Source organism: Mucor mucedo (genome assembly GCF_025094135.1).
Source record: "Mucor mucedo strain NRRL 3635 chromosome Unknown EV154scaffold_1, whole genome shotgun sequence".
Taxonomy (NCBI): domain Eukaryota; kingdom Fungi; phylum Mucoromycota; class Mucoromycetes; order Mucorales; family Mucoraceae; genus Mucor; species Mucor mucedo.
This window is the reverse complement of record NW_026252285.1, coordinates 421,828-445,865: the sequence shown is the minus strand read 5'-3', so window position 1 is coordinate 445,865 and position 24,038 is coordinate 421,828. Positions and strand designations below refer to the sequence as shown.

Here is a 24,038-nt window from a genome sequence, read left to right as displayed (position 1 = left end):
TTTTCATTAATGTTTACCCCAGAAAGTGCTTGCCATTGGATAGTTTGCCTTCAGCTAAAAAGAAAAAATAATTTTTTTTTCCCTCTCTCTCTCCCTCCTCCCTTCCCAACTCTCCCCCTTCACTGAGATTTAAACTATAAAAGGGCGTTTTTATTCCACCTCTTTTTTTTTCTTTCATTTCAATCTATTTTTCTTCATGTCTGGACTCAAGAATAATAAACGAGGCAGACCCAAGCGAAATAATATCACGGCTTTACAGCAACACCAGCTGAATGAAGCTACGACCGAAGCCGATACTGCCTTTCAAAACTTGGATATTCAACAACCTTTGACCATTGTCAAGGCCAATGTCGAAGAGGACACCACGATTAGCACCAGCAGTGCCAACTCTGTTGTTCCTGAATCGCTGGTAGCTCGTCTTCCTAAAGTACAATACGAAAAACGCGAGCAACAAGAAGAGGAGGAAGGTGAAGATTATGTAGCAGAACAAAACTATCAACAAGAACATTTGTTATCACTTCATCATCAATCACAGCCCAACTACCCAGATCTACCTTACAAACGACCAGAGAATCATTATATTCACTATATCGAACCCTCTGATGTTGAACTGTATGAGTCTGTGGAATATGATATGGATGAACAAGACAAGGAATGGCTTCAACTGTATAACGCTGAACGAAGAAAGGAATCTCCTGGTGAAATTTCGCCTTACTTATTTGAATGTATCATGGATAAATTGGAAAAAGAGTGGTTCCATCTCGTAAGTATCTTTCTTATTTTATACACCAGAAAACCTGTCAAAAAAAAAAAAATAACAACAACAAATACCCGTAGATAAAAAACGCCCCTAAATTAGATACCGAACAAGTCATTTTACCCGAAGATTCTGCTTGCGCAGTATGTGATGACACCGAAGTAGAAAACAGTAACGCCATTGTCTTTTGTGATGGTTGCAACGTTGCCGTACACCAAGATTGTTACGGCATCCCTTATATACCCGAAGGTCAATGGCTCTGTAGAAAATGTATGATCTCACCCGAATTTCCCGTCTCCTGTATCTTTTGTCCCAATGAAGGCGGTGCTTTCAAACAGACAAATACAAACCAATGGGGTCATCTCCTCTGTGCTATTTGGATACCAGAGGTAGGTGTCAGTAATACCATCTATATGGAACCTATCGATATGATTGGCAATGTTCCCAAAAGCAGGTGGAAATTAACCTGCTTTATCTGTCGAAAACGAGAGGGTGCTTGTATCCAATGTGATAACAAGCATTGTTTCTCTGCTTTCCATGTCACTTGTGCTAAAACTGCCAAACTCTGCATGAAAATGAACTCACATACATCTCAATCTGAGGGTGTCATTCTCAAAGCCTATTGTGATAAACACACTCCCAAGGAATACTCTGTCGAAAAGACATCTTCTACACCGCCTGTTGTTGAAACACCACCAGAAATTCCCTCCGGACGTAGCAGAGGACGCGGTCGAGGTCGAGGTAGAGCCAAATCTTCGTCTCTAGGTAAAAAGCAACAACAAGAAGAGTTCAATAATGTGGCAAATAACAAGGTGGCGCGTGCGCATCAACACCATTATTCCACTGGCGCTCCCATTGCTCCTGATGCTATTTTAGCCAAAATCGATAATTTACCTTGTGTCAAAAACTCGGGTATTCGAAAAAGACCACAGATGGTTACTGCTATTGCGCATTACTGGTCTTTAAAACGAGAGTCCAGAAGAGGTGCTCCTTTACTCAAGCGTCTTCATCTCGAGGTATAACTTGTTACATTAACAACCTGTATTTACAACCCCATTAACTTTATTATTATTACATTATCAGCCTTGGACGGCTTCGTCGAAATATAATCGTGGAGAAAGTGATTTATTATTACGCCAATCTGTCATTACACAACTTCGAGACGACCTGGAAAAGATCCGTCTCTTATCGGAGCAAGTACAAAAACGTGAGCGTCAAAAACTGATTCGTACCAAAGAACAAAAGACTTATATCGAAATGATCTTGTTCCCATTGGAATATGTCATTCGTCCCATTCTCAAGCAATTCATGACCATTGACAAGAAGAAATATTTCCTGAACCATGTCACGGCAGAAGAAGCACCGGATTATCAATCCTTGATTGCTCAAAGTATGTGCTTTTCAGAGATTTACGAAAAGATGGTATCGCATCACTACACAGACCTGGATCAGTTTAAGCATGATGCTTCTCTCATTTGGGAGAATAGTATGGATTACAATGAGGCAGATACGCAATATTATAGAGTCGCCACGCTCTTGAAAAAGGCCTCTGTCAAATTGTTTCAAAAGGCCAAGGAACAAATGTCTCGTTTTGAGTTAAACGGTGGTATGTGGAACGAACCCTTTGATCCTGCCATCTTTGATTATCTGCGTCAAGAGGAAGAAGAAGACGTTGTCGTGGTCGTTGATGAACCAGCTCCCATCGAACCAGCCACTGTATCATTACCCACAGTGGAGGAAAATCCTAAGCAGCAAAATATACCACCATCAACGCAAACACCCCATGAAGTGCATGAGCATTCTATTCAATCACTTGATGTCTCAAAGGAACAAACACCACCACTGCCACCGCCAGTGACACCACTACCACAAGTAACACCACTACCACAATCAACACCATTACCACAAGCAACACCACTACCCCAAGCGACACCACGACCACAAATGACACTACTACCACAAGTGACACCACGGCCACAAGTGACACTACTACCACTACCATCAACACAACCAACAAGCACATCCACTTATTTTGCAGAGCAACACAAGTTGGAACAGCAACGAAAGGAAAAACGTGAGCAAATTCGATTGTTGGAAGAAGCAAAGAAAGCTCAAGCTGCTATGACAGGCGAACAAGGTTCCATCATCAACAATCCTACAACCATGGATTCCTTATTAGGCCCACCACCACCAGCAGTAGCAGCAACGACAACCACTGAATCCAGAGAGACCAACAATGTGAAACGTGAGCCTACGAGTAGATCGAGTATGAAGCGAAAAGAAATCTCTGGACCTTCTCGATTAACACGTAGTGCAGGACTCCAAGCCAGTATACAAGAACTCACGAAACGACCCAAGATATCACAAGAAGCACGAGCATTGTTTGCCTCGTATAATGGAGTGTCTCACTTGAGCAAACCTGTGGAAGTGTACAAGGAGAACCGTAAGAAATCTGCGCCTGTGGGTTGGGTGTATGTAGATGAAGAGGAGGAGGAAGATGAACAACATTCATCCTCAGCTACCGTTGACGACGAAAGTGATCAACCAAGGAGAGGCGTGAAATATACCAAACGTAAGCGAAATGATATTCCTATCCCCAACTTCAAACGAGGTGAGATTGTATGGGCAAGAGTGACCGGTTATCCTTCTCATCCTGCTAAATTCATGAACTTGTCCGACGAGGAAACTTCACCCAAGATTCTGGCTAGTCGACGTTATAAAGGAGATGTATTGGTAGAGTTTCTACAAGTGCCTGAAAACCATAAATGGTAAGTGTGCTCTCTAAGTGTAAAAAACCGCTTCTTTTGTTAATATATATGTATGTAGGGGTTGGGTGGAGAGAAAGTGTATTTGTGAGGTGGGTGATCCATTTGTGGATAGGGCAAGATTGTCAGAATCGTTGGATAAAAAGTACAAGATGAGATCGTATATTATCCAGGAAGCCAAAGAAGGTTACCGTAATGCTGGCTCTATACTTGGCTTGGATCCTGAACCTTTACTCGCTGCAGTATTTGATGAAGATGTCAAACCTAAAAGGAAAAAGAAGCCCATCAGGCGATAACACAATAAAAATAATTCAAAAGCTTGGCTTTATTTTTCTTGTTATGTGTGTGTAAAAGGAATAGGGGGATATAATACAAAAAAGTAATCGTTTACTGAGATAAACGGACATTACTGGAACGCTTAAGCTTAGCTTTGTCTTCGACATTAACCTTTTCTTCAGCTAATTTCTTCATGATGGTGAGTTTACCAACAGCATTGGCTTTAACAGACATTTGCTTTTCGATATTCTTGTTAATATCACCCGTTAATCTCTTATCCAAGGCACGTTGCTTCACAAGAGCCAACTTCTTGGGAGGAATGCTTCTGGCTAATGATGAGCTGTTAATATATAAAATAAGAAAGAGATCCAGACAAATGCAACTTACAGCCTTTCTTCATAATGCCTTTCTTCTCTCTGCCACCCTTTTGCTTGGGCTTTCCTGGCTTTCTTTCTTTTGAACCTTGAACCATGACTGTGGTGAATGAGAATGAGTGGAAGAAAAAAAAAGCTTGCCCTACTTGTTTTGGGTCAGGTGTAATTAGCACTGGCAAAACTCAGCCACCGTTTAAGGTAGGATTGAACGCTGTCACAATGCATGAACAAAGGGGACAAGCCACATGTCAAAGCGAGGAGTTTCAAAACTTTTTTTTTTTTTTTTTTTCCTTCATAAAGGAGAGTTAGGAGGGTTTTTTTTATATTTTCAACTCATTTTGTCAACTTTTTTTTTAAATCAACGTATAGCTTTTTTTTTGGACGATCCATAAATCCTTCAAAAATCACAACTATATAACTTTTTTTTTTTCGAAACTTTCAACAAAAAACTCAAAAAACAACAATGGCTTACGAAGGTGGACGTGGTGGTTTCGGCGGTGATCGTGGAGGCCGTGGTGGTTTCGGTGGTGGCCGTGGTGGAGGCCGTGGTGGTTTCGGTGGCGATCGTGGAGGCCGTGGTGGAGGACGTGGTGGCTTCGGTGGCGATCGTGGAGGCCGTGGTGGCCGTGGTGGTTTCGGCGGTGGTCGTGGTGGAGGCCGCGGTGGTTTCGGTGGCGATCGTGGAGGCCGCGGTGGTGGACGTGGTGGTTTCGGCGGTGATCGTGGAGGTCGTGGTAAGATCCTTAAAGCGACAAGTTGACATTATACACATGACTGACATTTCTTTATTTTATTTATTAAAGGTGGCCGTGGTGGTGCCCGTGGTGGTGCTCGCGGTGGCTTCGGCGGTGGTGCCCGTGGTGGTGCCAAGGTCGTCGTTGAACCTCACAGACATGCCGGTATTTTCGTTGCCCGTGGTAAGGAAGATCTTTTAGTCACCAAGAACCTTGTTCCCGGTGAGGCAGTATATGGTGAGAAGCGTATCTCTATTGATGGACCTGAGGGAACCAAGATTGAATACCGTGTTTGGAATCCTTTCAGAAGTAAGTTGGCCGCTGCTGTTTTAGGTGGTCTTGATCACATTCACATTGCTCCTGGAAAGAAGGTTTTATATCTTGGTGCTGCTTCTGGTACCTCTGTTTCTCATGTTGCTGATATTGTCGGTGCTGAAGGTGCTGTTTATGCTGTCGAATTCTCTCACCGTCCTGGTCGTGATTTAATCAACATGGCCAAGAAGAGAACCAACGTTGTTCCTATCATTGAAGATGCCCGTCATCCCCAAAAGTACCGTATGCTTGTTCCCATGGTTGATGTTATCTTTGCTGATGTTGCCCAACCCGATCAAGCTCGTATTATTGCCTTGAACGCCCATCATTTCCTCAAGAACGAAGGTCACATTGTCATCTCTATCAAGGCTTCTTGTATTGATTCTACTGTCGATGCTGCTACTGTCTTTGCTCGTGAAGTCAAGAAGCTTCAAGAAGAGAGAATTAAGCCTCAAGAACAATTGACTCTTGAACCTTATGAGAGAGATCACGCTGTCGTTGTTGGTAAATATGTCCGTAACAAGTAAATCTCTTCTTTCCATTCTTCATCCTTTTTAGACCTGTAAATAATGTTGGGATTTAAAAAAAAATTAAAATTTTATCTTATTTTAAATTCTTTCGTTTTTTCCCTTTTCTCCACACTACACACTTCTTTTTTTTTTATCTCTTATAAAACCCATTAAAAAAAAAAAAAAAAAAAAAAAATTAAATTTCTACAATAACAAAAGGGTACATGTTTGCGAGTTTAAAACCAGATACGTTTCGTATACACACACACTTCCAAGTGATGGAATTATATGTTTCTCTAGAGGTCAAAGGAGAACAGGGTAAAAAAAAAAATCATACCACCGTTGCCATGACACTCCTGAACTAAAAAGCATAAAAAAGCCTTCAAAATATACGAGTATTTAGTCGCAGACGATACTGGCTGCATAATTCTCAACACACAATCAGGTAACCCTCATAAACACAAACTCCTCTTCATGCTTTAACACACAAGAAAGAACTGGAAATAGGTGCAATGTACGAAATGAAGAATGGACACACAGGCATCATTCAGAATTACCTGAGATTGTATTCAGACACCTTAACAGCATCCACACATTCTCTCTCACCAAATACCCAATATAACCGTTCATTTGTACAGTTGGAACGAAAGATATAATAATAAATACTTTTATAACGTCACTTTATTCACCTTGTCCATTCGTGCCACTTCCTTTTGAACAAGCTCCGTTGTGTCCTTGAGAACCTTGTGTAACTGAAGCACCAGAATAATTTTACTGGTGCCTTCTTGCCCTATAAACTGTTTAGGCTCTGGTAACCCCTTCGCAATATCTAAAAGGACTATTAGTATTCTATCTATATACACTTGAACATTTCCTTTACCGTCAAATGCTCTCAAGATAGTGGGCCCAAAGTGAGGAAACGCTCTTGCTAGATTTACAAACCCAGGAATAGCCTTGACGAGATATTCGGAAGGTACACATGCATTAGATACTTGTCCTTCACGGGTCACCGGAAACGCAATTCTTAATAATCTAGGAAGCACATGCTTCTCTGCTGTTACCAAACTAATTAAAAGAGAGCGTTTTAATAGTCATCTAAAGAATATACACTAATGGGCAAATCCTTACTAGTTTTCAAGCGGATACTTCTCACAGAGATAACACGCAATCAAGATACCAAACACTTGTTTATCTAATTGTGGTTGTCTTGTTAATTCAGGTATAAACGAAAGCACAATATAAATAGACGGTATCAGATCCACTACTACAGGGATCAAATCCGTCGAATATGTTTGAAAGTGTAAAATCTTGGCCAACAGCATTTCTCGGTCTCCATCAATAAATATCGAATGAATGAAATTGCAAATAAGCTTTCTTGACTGATCAAGTGCCTCTACATTCATTGGGGGTTAGCTTTATTTCTTACTGATTTATCACCTTCTTACCCTTGTTGTCTTTGTCTTCGGGCTTTTCCAAGCAAAGCTCCAGCAACAACTGAAGCATAACTGTATCTTGTGCGTTCGTTAATGCTAATACATTACGCGAATTAATCGTATGCTGGTCGATGCGTGGATATACTGTATGATACCGCTTCCAGATACGATGTTTTGAAGTCGTACGCAAACATGATAATACGTGCAACCAGATCGGCAGTAATTGTTCCGATCGAAATAACCGTGCGTCACATTTAAACACGATATGTGGGTTTTGAATCAAATCCATTAAACTGTATTCTTGCGGTGTCAAGCTATTCACAGTGATTTTCCACAACGTATGAGGAATAATGCGATTAAATGACTCCCACGTTGAAATAAAGGCATCGGCTACTCTCACATCTAATCTATAAATGCTGTGAGCACTCCTCCGCTACAGAATTTTTTTTTTTTAAAAAAAAAATTACTTACTGTTTGTTTAAACAAGGTGGTATAAGGATTGAAATCATGTATTTTGCATGTTCTTCTATATCAAATGTCGATAACGTCTCCAGATGGGATAATACTATTCATTTTTTTTTTTTCACTTTTAGTATTCTGCCTTCATGTGTCGCTGCATAAAAGTTTACCATGAATGACAAGCGATGGATTTGTCTCCCATTGATTTAATAGATGCTTTAATTCAACCGCTGGCAAATTCTGGATCCAATCTTTATTGATGGTTTGAATATCCCACAACGCTTCTGATTCGGATTCTTTTCCTTCCTGCAAAAGGAAACTCGTTATATCAAATAATTCAGGGTACAGGTTGGCGGACAGTGATAGTAAATCGGGATAAATGTTCTTGTACGTGCTTTGATTCGCCTCCACATGGTTTAATATAAATCGAATGGATATACAATCGTCGATCGGATACTCTACAATGAGATTAGTTTTTCATGCTCGTTTCCATGCCTTTTATCACATCGTACCGGTTTGTTCAAGGGCAATCGTGGAAGAACTTGCTAGAGCCATAAGCTTTGGCTCGGTTCGAAAGGCAATCACGTAATCGTTGAATTGTAATACATACAGGAGCATTAATATTTGTGTGGTAGTAATGTTGCCTACATCTTGGAAATAAGACTGTACAATATCATTTGGAATTTTTTGACATGTGCTTGTCATGAAGGTACTGTTGAATTGATTAGAAAAGTTATAGATCGATCTTTATTCTTTATTTTCCCAAGTACCTCAAGACAAACTCCCTAATGACAAGACTAAATTTAGGATGGATAGGTAATGTCGCATGGGTCATACAATCAAGTAGCCATTTGGTATAATCAATATTGTGTGAAACACGTCCTTTTAATAATTGGTAAAAAGAATCGAGGTTAAAGCATTTTTTACTCATGGTTTTATAAGAAGGGTCGCTTTTTTTTTCTTTGCGTTTGTTTTCTGTGTGTGGTTAAAATTCAAGGTCAGAGGTTTTTTTAAAGTTTTTTGTAACTTTTTAGTATGGTCAATAGTTAGAACGAATGGGTGATTCTAGAACCCACATCCAATTGATATTCTCTTAGACCAACCTATCATTACCTAAGAATTAGCCTTTGTGTGATAATTTTTTTTTTTCATGCGGTTCCAACTACATCAGTCATTGTTTATATTTTTTATGATAAGTAGATAAAAAGAATGAAATTTCGCACACTCTCTTTCGCTTCCTTCTCATTTTCTTTCATTTTCTTTTCTTTTAATGATTGTGTAAGCTCATTATAACAAATATGTCAATCATATGAAGTTGGTCGGTGGAAATCTCGTTAATTGATTCCTGCGCGTCAGTAGTTAGATGACAAAGCATTTGGCTACCTCAAGAGTGTCATAGCTACTCTTGCCGTTCACCCGTGCTTTGCTTGATTCCTTTGCTTTGGCCTCCGGTGCACATGCCCAAACACGAAGATTAGTTACTATTTTTTATTAGCAACTTCAAGGATTAAAACATGATCTGTTGAGTTTCCAAAAATTTTAGCCATCTTTTGCCAAAGGTGTCAAAATCATGGCAAACGTGGTCAACGTAAGTAGAGTTAGATCAAGAGTAAATAGGCAGCTTTTTTATAAAACTCGTCCCTTTCCACTTAGGCATACATGAACTTGAAATGTGTAAACAACAGGTCTGACTCGATTGTTGAAGTCCCAAACACATCAGTCCCAGCTCCAAGCTTAAGTAAATAGGCTTTGATGCTCACAGCGGAGATCAACATAGCTACAAGTTGAAGCCTTTGATTTGCTTAGATCTCGGTAGTATGTTCATCAATTAAAAAACTATCGGTATAAAATTGATCCTCCAATCAAACCCTTTGTTAAGATTAATTTTTTAAGGGTGTAAATAAAATATCGCTATTCACCTCTTTGGAGTAACAAACCCCCCTTTTTTGTTATTATATTAATGATTACCACCTCAGTAAAAGATATGCTTCAAATGACAAGCTCTCATATCTTGAGTTTCTATGAACTCTATATCTTACCTTCTGTAAAGAACGACAAGAAAAAGCTAACCTATGTTGGCTCTGCTATTGCTGCCACCTTGTTTTACACCTTATATCGGAAAATCGCCTTGCCTCCTGCTGGTATCCGCGCTATCCCAAGAGTAAATTTCTTTTCTTATGTGGCGTCTGTTCTTCAAGGCGAAGATCCTCATCACCAACTGAAGTACTTGTACTCTCCCTTGATCTCTAAGGCAAACGGCGTATATGTGGTAAAGTGCTCAACAACATAATTAAAGTAATGCTATTTATCTATGTTATCATTTTCTTGATTAGCGACCCAACCGCGCTGGATGGTCTGTGTATGTGACTAATCCAGTTGACATCAAAAAAGTTTATTTGAAAGGAGGTAATATTATCCACTTACTTTATTGTTTCATAATGATATTTAACTTTAAAATTAGACCTCTTTCCCAAAGACTCACATTCTTTTGGTGAGGGAGACACGCTGATAAATGGCATGATCCGTACACCCAGTATTCTTACTTCGGTCGGTGCCAAATGGAAGCTTCACAGAAAAGTAAATGTATACTCATGTGTTCAAGACAATAATTTATTACTAACGCATTAAAAAGGCTGCCAACCCTGCTTTTCATCGTGCTATGCCTGTTAATCTTTTCGGAAGATTAACCCAGCAATTGTTTACCGAAATTGAGAAAGAAGATGGAACCATGAACATGTCTGCTTATCTCGAAAGATTCGGTTTTGATGCAATCACTGCTGCCGGATTTGGTATGTTATAAAAAACCCCGCCCGCTTATAAACTAACGGCTCTAAAAACGATGCAAATATTTTTAGGATACAATGCCAACGCTATTGGAGACAAGAATAGTGAATGGGTTAGATATTATACAACCTTAGTCAAAGGTGTTTTTAATCCCTTCTTTTTCCTGTTCCCTATTTTCGATACCAAATTACGTTGGATGTTTCCCTCTCGTGTTCGACTCCATCAGACTTTAAAGGATTTTTTGGCCAAAGTTGAACAAATCATCATTGAAAAGCGTCTATTGATTGCAAAACAGGGTGGTATTGACTCTCTGGATGATGCTGAAAAGGATCTCTGTACATTGATGATCGAAGCTGAAGCTGGTGAAGGTGGTGCTTTAACAAATGAAGAAATGATGGTATTTAATGTTTCATTTAAGATGTTTGACTCTATTGACTCACTTTGATGATTGTAACAGAACGATGTTTTAGCTTTTATTCTTGCCGGACATGATACCACTGCAAATGCTTTGGGATCTGCCATGTACTATCTTGCTAATCACAAAGTAAACTTAAACATGCAATTTACTCATGTATCTTTTACTTATTTAATTTTTTCTGTACAGGACTTCCAACAAAAACTTCGTGATGAAGCAATTCATTATTTAGGCGATGCCCCTTGCGATGTCATTCCTACTGTTGAACAGACAAAGGATATGCCCTATGTAAATATGGTTATCAAAGAGGTATAAGTTTCTTTATATACTGTCCCTAGAATTATATAGATGCTAATTTCTGGTTTTGTAGACTCTCCGTATTATGGGCCCAGCCGTATGGGGTCAACCGCGTGTTGCGGCTGAAGACACTGAACTTGGAGGTTTTATGATTCCTAAGGGTACTATTGTTACCACCGATATTATTGGCGTACAACACGATGCCAATATCTGGCAGGATCCCGAGACTTTTAATCCTGAGCGTTTTAACCCAGAGAATGAAGATAGCAAGCGCATAAACAATGCATGGCTTCCCTTTGGTAATGGTCAACGCCAGTGTATAGGTATGAACATGAGTCTTGCTGAACAACGCGTTCTCTTGATCATGATGGCAAGAAAATATGTATGGTCCTTACCAAAAGACTCTATTCATAAAGATGGCATGGTTATAAATGGCATGGATATTGTCGGCCCCAAAGAGCTTATTCTCGATTTTACTAAACGTTACTAGATAAACACCAAATCCTATTAATTTCGATAGAAGATTTTAAAATACGCAATAAAAGCTCTTTTTTTTCATGCAGCCTATCGGACATGTATACACTGTATCAAAAGTTATCGATTGTTGTTTAAACACGGAAACTATATTAACTTGAAAACCGAGGATTCATTGCGCCAGCGAAACCTGAATGATTGTAACTCAACTCGTATCAAAAGAGCCACGTCACATGATTGGCTAAAATTACCTTATTTGGGTGTATAGATTTTGACAAGCATGGATCCCCTTTTTTCTTTATTTTTACCTTGTTTAGAAAATAAAAAATAGATGGCATGCGGCATGTTCGCGTACTCAATTTATTTCTGTCAAGTATGCTGCCTACGATAAACATACCCCGTCGAAGTCTTTCAACGTGTTTGGGGTGTGGTAAATTTCAATTGAGGACGCCCATGATGCAACATCAACAACAATTACGACATTATACCATGGTAGAGAATGCAAGCTTAACCAAGAAATACGCTGCAGCACACGTCAATTCTCGACCAGCCGAACCCTCTATTGCGATAAACAAACTTTCAGTGCAAGGACGAGCCAATGAGGCACTTGCGATATATCTAAAGTTACTAGCGGAAGGAGGATTTCCTAGTCGAGAGTCCCTTTATCAATTAATTCGAGGACTATACAAGTCGAATAATTTGATAGGCATGTATGCTGTTCATGATACCCTGATTTCTTTCTACAGTCAAAATCAACCTTCGAAACGTAGTGCGCGATCCATGATTTACATGTATACCATGTTGATTAATTTGATTGCCAACAATACCAGACCAGTGGATATGAAGACGATTACACAGCTTTGCAAAGAAATGAATCGATTCAACAATCAAGTGAATGTGGTCCTGTATAATACGCTCATCAAGAGTCTATTGAGCCAAGGACAATTGGAGAGTGCACATGCCATGTTGGATGATTTAAAGAAACACACACAACCTACTCTAGTGACATTTGGGATATTCATGAAAGACGCATCAAGGCGAAAGGATATATCGACGTTATTGCGATATTTAGATGATTTAGACCAGTCCCGGTTAACACCGGATTATGCCATAACCAGCATTGTAGTGACCACCTTATGTGATATGCAAGAGTATGACAAGGCGATAGAAATGGTCGAGAGATTACATAACACCGAAGAGGCAGGGCGGTTGAGCGGTGCCAAATTTAGATTACAATTATTACGATCCATAGAGCATAGACGTCAAAAATAAAAAAATAATAAAAAAATTTGTGGCTTAAATCTCAACCAATCAAATACGTCCATGACTGCTATAAAAAATTTTACAGGAAAAAAATAAATAAATACAATGGAAATCGTGTGCAAGCTCTTTTGCTCTTCCTCTAATTACTTTATTAAAAATGGAACACCAAGTATGTATAGACGAAAGGGATTGTATATCGAGATGGTTTTACTAACAATTATCTCCCACAGACCGAGAAGGCTTTCCAAAAGCAAGCTGGTATTTTCCAAAACTCCAAGGACGCCAAGAAGCGTAACCAACGTTGGTTCAAGGAAGTCGGTTATGGTTTCAAGACCCCCAAGGAAGCCAAGACCGGTACCTACATCGATAAGAAGTGTCCCTTCGTCGGTGAAGTCAACATCCAAGGTCGTATCCTTACCGGTATTGTCACCTCCACCAAGATGAAGCGTACCCTCGTTGTCCGTCGTGATTATCTTCATTACATTCCCAAGTATAACCGTTATGAGAAGCGTCACAAGAACATCTCTGCTCACGTTTCCCCTGCTTTCGAGTCTGCCGCTATTGAAGCGTAAGTACCACCTTTTTTTTATACATATACCACACACGCTACTCTATTGTTCGTTTAAAACAAGAAAATTTATCTGTTTAAAATGATGTGAGTGAAGGAAGAGTCTTTCGTTGGCTTCTTAAAGAATATTTTGTTCTTTAGCATTATCCTTTTACAATGATCTCTTATAAGCATGAAAAAAAAGAGGTTTTTGACGGATAGAGGTAGTTGGTGAGGTAGCGGCTCCACCAAGCCTTTGATATCCACTTGTACTAATTAATTTTTAAATAGTGGTGATCTCGTTACCATTGGTCAATGTCGTCCTCTTTCCAAGACCGTTCGTTTCAACGTCCTTAAGGTCTCCAAGGCTAAGAGTGCTTCCAAGTCCTTCTCCAAGTTCTAAATTTAATTATTTAGCAACTTAACTTTTTGTGCTATAAAAATTTGAATAAAAACGAGTTTCTATAGTTATTTAATCATTGCTTATTATTACCTTTTTGGGGAAGATGCACAGTGTCAATATTTGTGTGCTTATAAAAGGTACCCCCTTAAAAAAAGGTTTGACGCCCAAATGATTTACAGTGTCTGACAACAATTATGGATCGATTACCCGTAAGGATATATACTCCTTTATTTTCGTGAGAGAGCAGAAAGTATGATGATTTGAACCAGTTTTTAGATTGAAAGCCAGTAATCTCTTTACACGCCCCCCGCGTTTCATACTCCTTTTTTCCCTCTTTTTTTAAACTTTTCCCTTTTTTCCTTCTCTGTCTCTCTCTCTCTTTTCCTCTTTACCCACCTCTATTAACAAAAAAAAAAAAAGATGTCAAGTTGTTCAATAGCATCAACTGTGCTGGCATGGTTGCAAAAGGAATTATCCATTTATTCTGAGTTACTTTTAATTTCACCTATTCGCGACCTATCTATAGAATATTGGCAGGGTAAACCTTTATTATGTCTTGCTCATCATTACTTTCCAGAAGCAATACCCAATCTCGTTGAACAACTGTCCGAACAAGCACCTACAACTCTCTTCACTCACAGTCTAACATTGTTTGAACAACGTTTGGGCTTGACACCTCTCGTCGACGACAATTGTACATTGTACTTTTCCAACTTGGCATCTGCCATTCGTGATAGACAACAAGACACACTACGTGACTTACATATTGGACAAACACCAACAGAAGGAAACCCCATAGACATACATCGACTTCAACTCTTGTTGCCATACAACAAACTCTTTCATCAATTGGTCGATTTATCAATACGAGAAGAAGAAGGACTTTCTGTCTCTACACGCTCGCCTTCTCCACGTATCCAAAGTGACGATATATTACCGCCAACAACAGAGGATATACCTTCATTGGACCAAATTCAATCCGATCTAGATAGGCTTGAATCTCGAGAACTGGTTGCTTACCAAACTTATGTTGCTAACTTACCAGATGTTTTACCGTTGGACATTGCAGTCGTGATTTCCGCCATTGATGCAACTCGCGCTGCACTTCATTTGCAGTTGCATAAGGGTGATGTTCTACGCACTACCATTCAATTTACAAACACCGCTGCGTATATTCGCAACGAATTGGAGTTCATTCAGGCCAAAATGTTGAAAACAACCACTACAGATGTCGGTATTCAAGATTTGGAATCCAGATCAAAGGCAGCTGGCCTTGCCATGGATGCTTTACTCGTTAAATTTAAAGACCTCCTGGCCACAGATGCCGTGACAAATCAGGAATACATCTTTTTACGAGAGAAATATCAATTGATTTGTTGTTGGGTAGATGATGTCCGTGTTTGGTTTGTAGAGGCTGAGAGAATTCGCTCTTGGATTGAAACACATATTGCTGCATTGGAAGCTAAACCCAACATGAATGCTTTAGACGAGGTCGAATTAGATTACGAACCATCCACCATTGATGAATTAAACAAGGAACAACAAGTGTTGGAAACACAAGTCGAGTTATTTGATAAAGAGGATATGACACGTCTTCGTGCTCATGTAAAAGCATTGACCGGTGGTAATAAGGATCTTTCGCCTGCAGATACAACCACCATCGAAATCACTTTCACAACACTCATGACTCTGGATCGTCTCATGCATCTTTTACGTAGACACGCTTATGAACTTCAGATGCTGACTTTGCGCATGTATTGGGAACAAGAATACAATGTGTCTGTCACTTGGGTACGTGCCACAGGAGAACATGTGCGTGTCTTTGTCCAACAAAAGGCACGTTGGCGACCTCCGCTTCTGAACGACATAGACGAGGACAAAAAGATGACTGAAAAATCAGAAATCATTGATACTTTAATTGATTTCGAAAAACAGTCTTCTGCCTTCGATCAAGGTCAATTCACTACCACCGTCAACATGTATCAGGATCTCGATGATGCTTGTAACATCGAATTACCTTCTCATCTGGAATCGAGACAAGTCGCTATTGAGGAAGCATTTGAGGAGTTAACCAATCGTATTGCATTTGCACGTCAAGTGGTCGAACAGTACCTGGTTGTGACGGATTTTGTGGATCGCGCCGATAAACTTAAGAACGATGGTGATCTTTTACGTCAAGAGATTACCGTGGCAACAGAGCAACACGGCACTCATTCAACCAACACGGATTTTAGTGATAAGGTAGCGTCTTTTCAGGAAAATGCTGTGCGTCTCGTCACAAGTGTAGCATCACGTGTACCTTACCCAGAAGCATCTCACCCTACTGATGAACAAGGCAATGACGAAGCTAACGATACTATTCGCACGGTGGTAGGTGCACGAAAATCAGGTTTGGTTCTGTTTGGCGAAGCTTTAGATCATAGTCTCGCTTCCTATCGTCGAGCACTTCAATTACAAAAGCGAGCTAAACAACTACAGGATGAAATCGTGCGTTTATTAAGTTGGGTGGATGAACGTATGCGGTCGATTAAGAAATCAAAAGTGGATGTATTTGTTGGTAAATGTGCCTTGGATGAAACAGATCTTGCTCGTTTGAACAAGGAGCGTGACGGACAAGTCGCCAAGATGAAGGGGATCAAGGAGAACGATATCAAGAAATTGTTGGATACAATTGGCGCATTACAAACCACGTCTTCTCAACCACCTACTAATACACACATGTTAGCTTTGGTGTCTGCTTTGAATGAAGGTATGACGAACCTGGGAGATCAATTGGCTGTGTTGGATGATGCACTTCAGTTTCATAGTCTGTGTTTGGATATCTTAGGAAAGCGAATTTCATGGGAAACACAACACGCCAAAACCTCCTTGTGGATCTCCAACATGACTTTCCAAGTCTGGGAATTTGTGGCACGTAAAGCTCAATGGAGAAGTGAAATCGAGATTGTCTTGGATCGAAATACCGTGCAACAAGAATTTGAAGCTATGCAGCAAAAAGTACAAGAGTTTTATTTGGAGCAATTAACTCCTGTGGATCAAACCTTTAAAGATCTATCCAATGGATTCGACATCATTCTTAACAATAGCTGTAAGTCTTTTATCCGGGTTGGTTTATTGCGTGCTTTTTTTTTTAACGAATACTCCTTATTTTTTCCTTTCCAGCTTTTGATGTGAACCAAGCACAAGACAATATTACGCCCCAACATGTACAACGTCGTCAGGATACACTTGATCAGAGCTACAACAATTTGTGTGACTTGATACAGTTCAGTGAGGGAGTCTTAGCACAATATAATGCATTGACTGATTTCTCTACCCAAGTCACTACCTTGGGCGATCAAGGCCGTGGAATTATCTCGGATATTCAAGCCGCCAACGATACCGTGATGAAATTAGCCGATGCCGATGCCCGCCGTGAACAATTTGGGTTGCTTGTGAAAGAATTCAGTCAAAGTGTGATTCAACTCTGGATGCAATCTGGATCTCAATTGCCTTATCCTCAATGTTCTGAGGATGCGCGTGCTACACGTCCATCTACCAGTGATGATGAAATTAGTACAGAAGTAGCCACCGTTATCTTTAAAAACTACACAGAACTGCAAGATCTGGTCAAAAGAATGACGGATTTGTTGCAGCGTTTGGATATTTCTATCGTGCATCGTTTGAAATTAGAACGATGGTGTACGGATTCCGACGCGTTTGATCAAAGCGTTAAGTCTTTGACAGAGAACGTTGATCATGTTTATACGTTTGATTTAAACACCGGTCTTGTACATCAAGGTACCGAACAAGTTCCTATTCAAACTTATATGGAAAAGGTACGTGACTTTGAGGCACAAGTAACAGAACTAGAGAAAGACAAGTACCAGCCTCTCTTACATGATCTGGAAGATTTGAAGCAAGCAGTGGAAAAGGATGATCAGGTGAGATCTGTGGTGGATCCTGCAGTCACCCAAGCTACCATGATAGCTCTTGACATGTCATGGCAAGACTTGAACGTGCGCGTGGACTTGTTCAAAAGTCAAGCAACTGCTTGTCACTATCGTACTGTATGGGAAGAATTATGGGTCACTCAATCACATCAGGTAAATACTATTCAAGACGGTGTGCGTGAATGGATCAATGAAAAGAATGTATGGCTTGCATCTCCTCAAGGTGGTGATTTATTAGACGACTTGATTGCTCGTATGGAAGTGTTTGATGACACATTAGGCACACTTTTAAAAGATGCAGTACCTCCGTTAAATTCTGCTTTTATCGATATGATGACCTTGTACAAATCCAGTGATATGGTGTACACCACTTCTTTAGAAACCAAACAAGACGACCTCGAAAAACTCTCGGTCAAGTTGCAAGACCTGATTTCTACCCAAGTCTCAGAGATTCAGTTCTTAAAATCACGTCATGCTTGGGAGTCTAAAGTCGATCGAGAATTGAAAATCTGTGCTGAAAAGGCGCTTGAAACCGAATCTTTTATTCGTCAATCAGCTCGATGGTCTCCTTCTTATTCCCCTGATCACAATGTAAAGTATGAACCTGCAGATACCCAAGTAGCGGCTTTGGCTTCTTTACTCGACCATCTTGTTTCTTTACAATCTGAAAACGCTCCTCTGTTGCAAACTGAAATGGTCTATAAACGTAAATCCACTTTGGAATCTACCATTGAGCGTGTGCAAGAGCATGTCAAGTTTGTGGACCAAGTTTTAGAACAACGCGATTTGATCTTGACTCGTTTAGCCAATATTGCTGCCTTGGAAACATTGGCCGAGACGATCAAGACACGATTCCTGTCTTCTGATACGGTGGAGGGTCAAGAAAAGGAAGCTTTGCAGGAATATTTGGTACGTGTATCTCAATTAGAATCCCAAATGGTCTATCCAGTACGTCATTACCGCGACCATGATGCTACTTGTCGTGAAGAAGATGATTCTCATAATGCTGCTATGACCGAAATGCTGACAGCTCGTCGTGCGCGTCTTGATGAATTAGGCACTTCATTGGAATCTATTTTGAAATCCAAGGAACGTGTATCACGTTGTAAAGCTGCAGAAGAAACTTACATGTCAGAAGCTACAGCTGTTAAGGACTGGATTGAATCAAAAGCACTGCAATTGGATACTCTTCAACCCTCATTAGCTATCAACGAACTTCGTGTTGCAGTGAATACCGTGAGTGCTTTACAATCTGGAGCAGTGACATATGCAAATTCCGTGCAAAGTCTCAAGGAATCCGCAAATCAATGTGTGGTCATGATTCAACAACAAGGAGATGATGAAAATATTTTGGCTCGTATCCAATCAACACAGCTCAATATGAATGCAGCTTGGGATAACTTGAACCAAAAAATTCAGGTATCTAAAAACGAATGGTCTACAACGTTGAGATACCGTGAGTATATCAAGTGTGTCGAGTCTTTCCGTCAACAATGTCAAGATTTGCACGAAAACGTAGTCAAGATGGATTTATCTCAAGTGACCGAAGATATTACCAACCAATGGCAAAACGATATCGTCATGTTATCCGATACTTATATTGAACAAATCCGTGCTAGACTGGGCGAAGAAAAAGCAAAATCTTCTAGTGAATGTGTATCACCTGCATGGTTGAAGGAAATGACTGAAATGTTGGCTTCTGTATTGCAAGACTTTCAAGGGTTCAAAAAACTCGTAAGTGAGAAAACAACCGAAGCCAATCATCATCGTTTCAAACTCGAATACTTCGTGGGTGCCGATGCTGTAGATGCGTGTATGAATGAAACAAGAGCTGCTTTAGATGCTGAATCTCATCGTATTATCCGCGGTCTGTCTGTAGAAGAGGATCAAGCCACAGTCAAGCAAGTGAATGAATCTTATCAATCCCTTTGTGATGTTTTTGAGAAACATCATGAAACTTATGATGAACAAAGATCCTTTTATCGTTTCTTACAATTGAACAAGGTGTCTCATTTAACCGAGGTAGATACTCGTCAGCAGGCTCTGGAACAACGTTGGAAACAGTTGAAACAAGATGTCAGTCAAGACAAACACCATGTAGATAGTGTCGCGCAATGGTTTGATTTACATGCTAAACTCAACGATATGCAATCCGAGTCTTTGGCCGGTATCTTTGAACGTCTGGAAAATATGGTGTTGGAAGAGACCATGCCTGCCTTTTTGGATAGCGATGCATCACTTTTAAAGGTAGTGGAATCCCGACTTTCATCATGTAACGATATTGCTGTCACTTTATCCGATGACGGTAACTTGGCTTGTTTCCAAACTCGTCATGACCAATTGCAAGCTGATTTGAAGCGCGCTACTGATTTATTGCTTGAGAAAAAATCTGCTGCACAAAAACATGTGGATATTCTCGCCTGTCAACAGTTCTTGCAAGAGGTCAAGGTATGCAGCCAATTACTTGTAAAGGACGTCAATCAACGTTTAGAAGACTTTGTGGTAGAAGAAGGTTCTAGTAAATACATGGAGCAATTATTCAAGTCATTTTCTGCTTCCACCACGGAGGCTCAACAAAGCAAGGTCTATGCACAATCAGTGGCTGTCAATGATCTAGTTGTAGTCTTACAAAGCAAGTACGAAGATGATGACCGATTTGAAGCTATCGAGGCGGACTTAGCACAGAGTATGGAGGCCATGGATAAGGCCTGTGGAGAAGAACAAGCTGTAAACGATGTCATGCGTCGTGTCCTGGGTCATTGTAAGAGTGCAGAAAGTATTGCTTCTTGGGTTGATAACTGCCATTTGGCTACCACGCAAGTCTTGGGCGATCATATGGATGAATCGGAAGCAGCACTGGAGCTTGCTAGTCTCTCACAAAAATTCCTCGATTTTGAAAACGTGATCGAGTCATTCAGCGAACTTTCCAAGACCTTGTTATCAGTAAGAGGAAATAATGCTGTGCAATCTTTAATCAAAATTGTTGAGCAGAATGCTACAGAGATTGAAGGAAAATGGCGTTTGATGGGTGAAGAATTAGAGAGTGTTAAAATCACTGTAGAAAAGACAGCACGTGGTGTCGCTATTGCTCGCAAGATCAAAAATATCATGGCCATGGTAGGAGAGACACGCGAGTGTGTCAGTAGTATTAAGCTCTTTGATTCCGATGACAACTTTAGTATCAATACCCATGATGATGTGGACGATCCACATAGCGATATTGGTGATGTTATTTCTGATGATGATAAAACAGCCATTGGTGGTGAAGAAAAGAAACTTGAAGATATTATCAAAGAAGAACAATCGTTGTTGACCATGTTGCGTCAGTCTGAGGTAGAGGTTATCCAACGCAACCTGAGCATCATGGAATCCGAAGTTAAACCACAAATTGAACTTGAAGTGGAGCAATTGAATACCATGATATCCCAAATTGAAGATATCGATAACACATTTATCCGTCAACATGAAGAGGTGCAAGAATCAGTAGCTAGCTTGTTTGAATTGTTGGATACTAAGTACGGTGAATTAGAAAAGGCTATGGATATCGGTCAATACTTGACGATAGCGGATGAAGTGGAGATTCTACAAACCGCATTTGAAGAAGCCGTTGGTAAATCAGCTCCTCATCATGCTACTTTAATTGGCAGCAGCTTTAGTCGTACCGATTTACAAGCGAGATCTATCGAACTCGACTCCAAGTTCCGTTACTACGAAGAAAAAATTGTGCAGCAAATGACTGCAGCTAAAAAGCAAACGACCCTCATCTCTCAAAAGCATGAAACCGAAGGTATCCTTGCTGCTGCTCATCTCCAGGAAATGGAACACAAATGGATTGCCATCAAGAAGCAATTCAAGACTCGTAAGATTGAACTTAGTCGAACCATTGATACCTCGGTGGATCCTCATGATAAATTGACTCGATCTCGTAAATGCTCTTTACCTACCCGAAAAACGTCTTCCATTTTGCGTGAAAGAGCCGATACTTCCTTAGCCAGACAGCGATTATCACCCACCGCTAGCAGTTCTTCCTCTAGCAGCAAGAGTGGTATCAGTCGTTTGCATCCTAATCGAAGCACAAGCAGGTACCTGACACCACCTTTACAACACCAACCTTCTAAATCCGCTACACATGTAAAACAACATGCGCCCCGTATTGTGGCTCCCAAAGCTCCCTTGAACTCATATGTAGCTGATCCCCATAACGATTTGGATATTGAAATTGGACGTATTGTGAATGAAACTCCTTACCGAGTCAAGGTCAAGATGGTTCCTGGTGAAACAGGTCGTTACTGGTTTGGTAATTTGAACCCAAAGTTAGCTTATTGTCGTGTGCTCAAGAGTAAGATGGTGATGGTACGTGTTGGTGGTGGCTGGACAGAACTCTCTCAGTTCTTGCGTGATCATGCTTTATTGGAAGGTGATTTTATTCCTCGTAGTCAACGTGGTGGAGCAAACAATCATCGTACGCGCATGATTCCCGAAGAAGAAGAACCCAAATCTCCTACCATCCAAGAAGGATTTATCGAGACACGTCGTGATTTTGGTAAGCAACGTAGCGTATCACCTCAAAATAGGTCTTCTACTACTACCAACAGTAGTCGATCCAGTACGTCAAATCATCCTACAGGCTCTCCCAGTCATTCTGCCAGTACCACATCAGGATACAAGGAAGGAGACCGTTTTATTGCTGTAGATCAGCATGGAAATCAGTTAGAGGTCAAAATGCGCAAGGCAATGGATATGGGTCGCACGATGAGCTCAAGCACTGCTAATACCAACGATTATACCAGAAGACGTATGGCACGTCGAAAGGAAAAAACCGGAAATCCTTCTACTTTGACAAGTAACAAGTCTCCTTCCCCTAAAGCGACCACCCCTACCCCTACTAAGGGTACAATGACACCCACAAAAACAATCCCGGCTCCGTCTACGACCCCTACTCCTCCTCCTCCTCCCAGAACAGTAGTGACACCTACCCCTACCAAAGCTACCCCACTGCCTACCACCAAAACCACCAAGGTGAAGGCCACGAAACCCCTTGTAACTAAAAATACCACCACCACCGCCACCGTGAAACCTAATAACCCTCCTAGTAAACATACCAATCCTAATAGTACATAATAACAATAATAATAATAAAAAAAAACCAAATATATATTTTTTTTAATTTATTTGTTCCCCATTTAAAAATTGTCCTTCATTTTACGAAGCTCACCTAAAACATCAATCTCGGATGCATTTTTAGGGTCTTTAACCACGTTTTTAGCGACTTGCTTCACCCTTAAAAACGGGTTAGTTAATTTCTCATTGGCCATGGAGGAAGGTGTGGTACAGCCAATACGCTGTGCCCAGGCTAATTTGTCGGCCACATCCTTGTTTTCGGGTTCGACATGCTGAGCAAACTTTAAATTACTGATGGTATATTCATGACCGAAATAGACCTTGGTGTCATCAGGTAACTCGACTAACTTTGAAAAAGCCTTGTGCATATCGCTAGGTGTTCCCTCAAAGAATCTACCGCATCCCGAAGAAAACAAACAGTCGCCTGTAAAAACAGCACGATCGTCTTCATGATCAATGTAGTAACAAAGGTGGTCCATTGTATGTCCCGTGGTGGATAAAGCCCGAATATTCAACTCGCCTAATTGTACAGTGTCACCGTCCTTTAATATATGTTTGACACCGTCCACTTGCTTTGATCCGCCATAACAATCTAATCCACTCTTTTGCTTCAAAAGTTTGGGGTTACCGCCTGCATGATCCCAATGATGATGCGTGGTAAGAATCCTACAGAATATCAGAATTAAACATCCGCTGTATTATTAATCGATGGATGGGATGGTTACATTGATAATTTGTAATCTGGGAAATCTTCCATAGCTTTCAATACGTTTTCAGGCTCAACAGGGTCTACAGCAGCAGCTATATAAATAAAAAAAAATGGGCAGGTTAGAGTTTAGTAGGATATATATCCTTACTAAGTGTTTACCTTGCTTTGACTTTTCACAAAGAATAATATATGCATAACTTTTTTTTTTTTTTTTGGAGATAAACGAGAGTTTGGTTTGAATGATACATACAGTGATAGTGTGCTTGGTAAATTACTTACTTGTCTTTGAGACAGTTTACGGGCTTGACGATCATGTTTTTGAATAATGTAGGATTGATTCGGGAAAGCATGAAAAGAAGAAACTAAATAAAAATCATGCCAACTGGAAAAGGAACTCGAGAAAAAAAAAGAAGCAACGACGCGTATCACAGTCACATACTATGGAAAAAAAATACATCTGTTGAGAGCACTGTG

At 40.3% G+C, this 24,038-nt stretch overlaps 9 protein-coding genes across 9 annotated transcripts; 6 read left to right on the top strand and 3 right to left on the bottom strand.

Annotated features, from left to right (window-relative positions):
- Positions 1–122: 122 nt before the first annotated feature.
- EV154DRAFT_546708 (uncharacterized protein) lies at positions 123–3,846 on the top strand. The gene is made up of 4 exons (XM_051604707.1): positions 123–763; positions 838–1,773; positions 1,841–3,525; positions 3,584–3,846. The coding sequence occupies exons 1-4, from the start codon at positions 197–199 to the stop codon at positions 3,816–3,818; spliced, it is 3,423 nt and encodes a 1,140-aa protein (XP_051463708.1). The 5' UTR covers positions 123–196; the 3' UTR covers positions 3,819–3,846.
- Positions 3,831–4,334, bottom strand: EV154DRAFT_454721 (uncharacterized protein). The gene is made up of 2 exons (XM_051597318.1): positions 4,186–4,334; positions 3,831–4,127 (listed from the first exon to the last, which is right to left on the bottom strand). The coding sequence occupies exons 1-2, from the start codon at positions 4,268–4,270 to the stop codon at positions 3,910–3,912; spliced, it is 303 nt and encodes a 100-aa protein (XP_051463707.1). The 5' UTR covers positions 4,271–4,334; the 3' UTR covers positions 3,831–3,909.
- Positions 4,335–4,480: 146 nt separating this feature from the next.
- EV154DRAFT_433506 (Fibrillarin-domain-containing protein) lies at positions 4,481–5,837 on the top strand. The gene is made up of 2 exons (XM_051596735.1): positions 4,481–4,771; positions 4,976–5,837. The coding sequence occupies exons 1-2, from the start codon at positions 4,636–4,638 to the stop codon at positions 5,743–5,745; spliced, it is 906 nt and encodes a 301-aa protein (XP_051463706.1). The 5' UTR covers positions 4,481–4,635; the 3' UTR covers positions 5,746–5,837.
- Positions 5,838–6,395: 558 nt separating this feature from the next.
- EV154DRAFT_573127 (integrator complex subunit 2) lies at positions 6,396–8,550 on the bottom strand (the record flags this gene model as incomplete). Its single annotated transcript, XM_051606379.1, has 8 exons — positions 6,396–6,556; positions 6,608–6,792; positions 6,856–7,120; positions 7,173–7,567; positions 7,632–7,725; positions 7,790–8,077; positions 8,132–8,331; positions 8,390–8,550. 8 exons carry the CDS (start codon positions 8,548–8,550, stop codon positions 6,396–6,398), a joined length of 1,749 nt encoding a protein of 582 aa, XP_051463705.1.
- Positions 8,551–9,612: 1,062 nt separating this feature from the next.
- Positions 9,613–11,722, top strand: EV154DRAFT_454716 (cytochrome P450; the record flags this gene model as incomplete). The annotated part of the gene is made up of 8 exons (XM_051597317.1): positions 9,613–9,888; positions 9,953–10,025; positions 10,081–10,196; positions 10,252–10,408; positions 10,475–10,800; positions 10,861–10,947; positions 11,008–11,127; positions 11,189–11,722. 8 exons carry the CDS (start codon positions 9,613–9,615, stop codon positions 11,603–11,605), a joined length of 1,572 nt encoding a protein of 523 aa, XP_051463704.1. The 3' UTR covers positions 11,606–11,722.
- Positions 11,723–11,889: 167 nt separating this feature from the next.
- On the top strand, positions 11,890–12,897 carry EV154DRAFT_489577 (uncharacterized protein). The gene has a single exon (XM_051599312.1). The coding sequence runs from the start codon at positions 11,926–11,928 to the stop codon at positions 12,859–12,861; it is 936 nt and encodes a 311-aa protein (XP_051463703.1). The 5' UTR covers positions 11,890–11,925; the 3' UTR covers positions 12,862–12,897.
- A 68-nt stretch (positions 12,898–12,965) lies between these two features.
- On the top strand, positions 12,966–13,875 carry EV154DRAFT_489576 (40S ribosomal protein). Its single transcript, XM_051599311.1, has 3 exons — positions 12,966–13,021; positions 13,083–13,420; positions 13,691–13,875. The coding sequence occupies exons 1-3, from the start codon at positions 13,010–13,012 to the stop codon at positions 13,800–13,802; spliced, it is 462 nt and encodes a 153-aa protein (XP_051463702.1). The 5' UTR covers positions 12,966–13,009; the 3' UTR covers positions 13,803–13,875.
- A 273-nt stretch (positions 13,876–14,148) lies between these two features.
- Positions 14,149–22,901, top strand: EV154DRAFT_489575 (uncharacterized protein). The gene is made up of 2 exons (XM_051599310.1): positions 14,149–16,890; positions 16,965–22,901. Exons 1-2 carry the CDS (start codon positions 14,223–14,225, stop codon positions 22,853–22,855), a joined length of 8,559 nt encoding a protein of 2,852 aa, XP_051463701.1. The 5' UTR covers positions 14,149–14,222; the 3' UTR covers positions 22,856–22,901.
- On the bottom strand, positions 22,868–24,022 carry EV154DRAFT_489573 (Metallo-beta-lactamase superfamily). Its single transcript, XM_051599309.1, has 4 exons — positions 23,844–24,022; positions 23,724–23,761; positions 23,581–23,656; positions 22,868–23,521 (listed from the first exon to the last, which is right to left on the bottom strand). Exons 1-4 carry the CDS (start codon positions 23,912–23,914, stop codon positions 22,918–22,920), a joined length of 789 nt encoding a protein of 262 aa, XP_051463700.1. The 5' UTR covers positions 23,915–24,022; the 3' UTR covers positions 22,868–22,917.
- Between the last annotated feature and the right edge of the window lie 16 nt (positions 24,023–24,038).

Excerpts from the sequence above, each read along its gene's own strand:
- EV154DRAFT_433506 (XM_051596735.1), top strand. The coding sequence starts at position 4,636 with ATGGCTTACGAAGGTGGACGTGGTGGTTTCGGCGGTGATCGTGGAGGC. Across the intron at positions 4,772-4,975 it reads TGGAGGACGTGGTGGCTTCG|GTGGCCGTGGTGGTGCCCGT; the intron begins GTGGCGATCGTG and ends TATTTATTAAAG.
- EV154DRAFT_489577 (XM_051599312.1), top strand. The coding sequence starts at position 11,926 with ATGCGGCATGTTCGCGTACTCAATTTATTTCTGTCAAGTATGCTGCCT.
- EV154DRAFT_489573 (XM_051599309.1), bottom strand. The coding sequence starts at position 23,914 with ATGCTTTCCCGAATCAATCCTACATTATTCAAAAACATGATCGTCAAG. Across the intron at positions 23,762-23,843 it reads GTAAACTGTCTCAAAGACAA|TTATGCATATATTATTCTTT; the intron begins GTAAGTAATTTA and ends AAAAAAAAAAAG. Across the intron at positions 23,657-23,723 it reads TTGTGAAAAGTCAAAGCAAG|CTGCTGCTGTAGACCCTGTT; the intron begins GTAAACACTTAG and ends TTATTTATATAG.
- EV154DRAFT_489576 (XM_051599311.1), top strand. Across the intron at positions 13,421-13,690 it reads GAGTCTGCCGCTATTGAAGC|TGGTGATCTCGTTACCATTG; the intron begins GTAAGTACCACC and ends ATTTTTAAATAG.
- EV154DRAFT_454721 (XM_051597318.1), bottom strand. The coding sequence starts at position 4,270 with ATGGTTCAAGGTTCAAAAGAAAGAAAGCCAGGAAAGCCCAAGCAAAAG. Across the intron at positions 4,128-4,185 it reads AGGCATTATGAAGAAAGGCT|CCAGAAGCATTCCTCCCAAG; the intron begins GTAAGTTGCATT and ends GCTCATCATTAG.
- EV154DRAFT_489575 (XM_051599310.1), top strand. The coding sequence starts at position 14,223 with ATGTCAAGTTGTTCAATAGCATCAACTGTGCTGGCATGGTTGCAAAAG. Across the intron at positions 16,891-16,964 it reads CATCATTCTTAACAATAGCT|CTTTTGATGTGAACCAAGCA; the intron begins GTAAGTCTTTTA and ends TTTCCTTTCCAG.
- EV154DRAFT_546708 (XM_051604707.1), top strand. The coding sequence starts at position 197 with ATGTCTGGACTCAAGAATAATAAACGAGGCAGACCCAAGCGAAATAAT. Across the intron at positions 1,774-1,840 it reads TCAAGCGTCTTCATCTCGAG|CCTTGGACGGCTTCGTCGAA; the intron begins GTATAACTTGTT and ends TTACATTATCAG. Across the intron at positions 3,526-3,583 it reads GTGCCTGAAAACCATAAATG|GGGTTGGGTGGAGAGAAAGT; the intron begins GTAAGTGTGCTC and ends ATATGTATGTAG.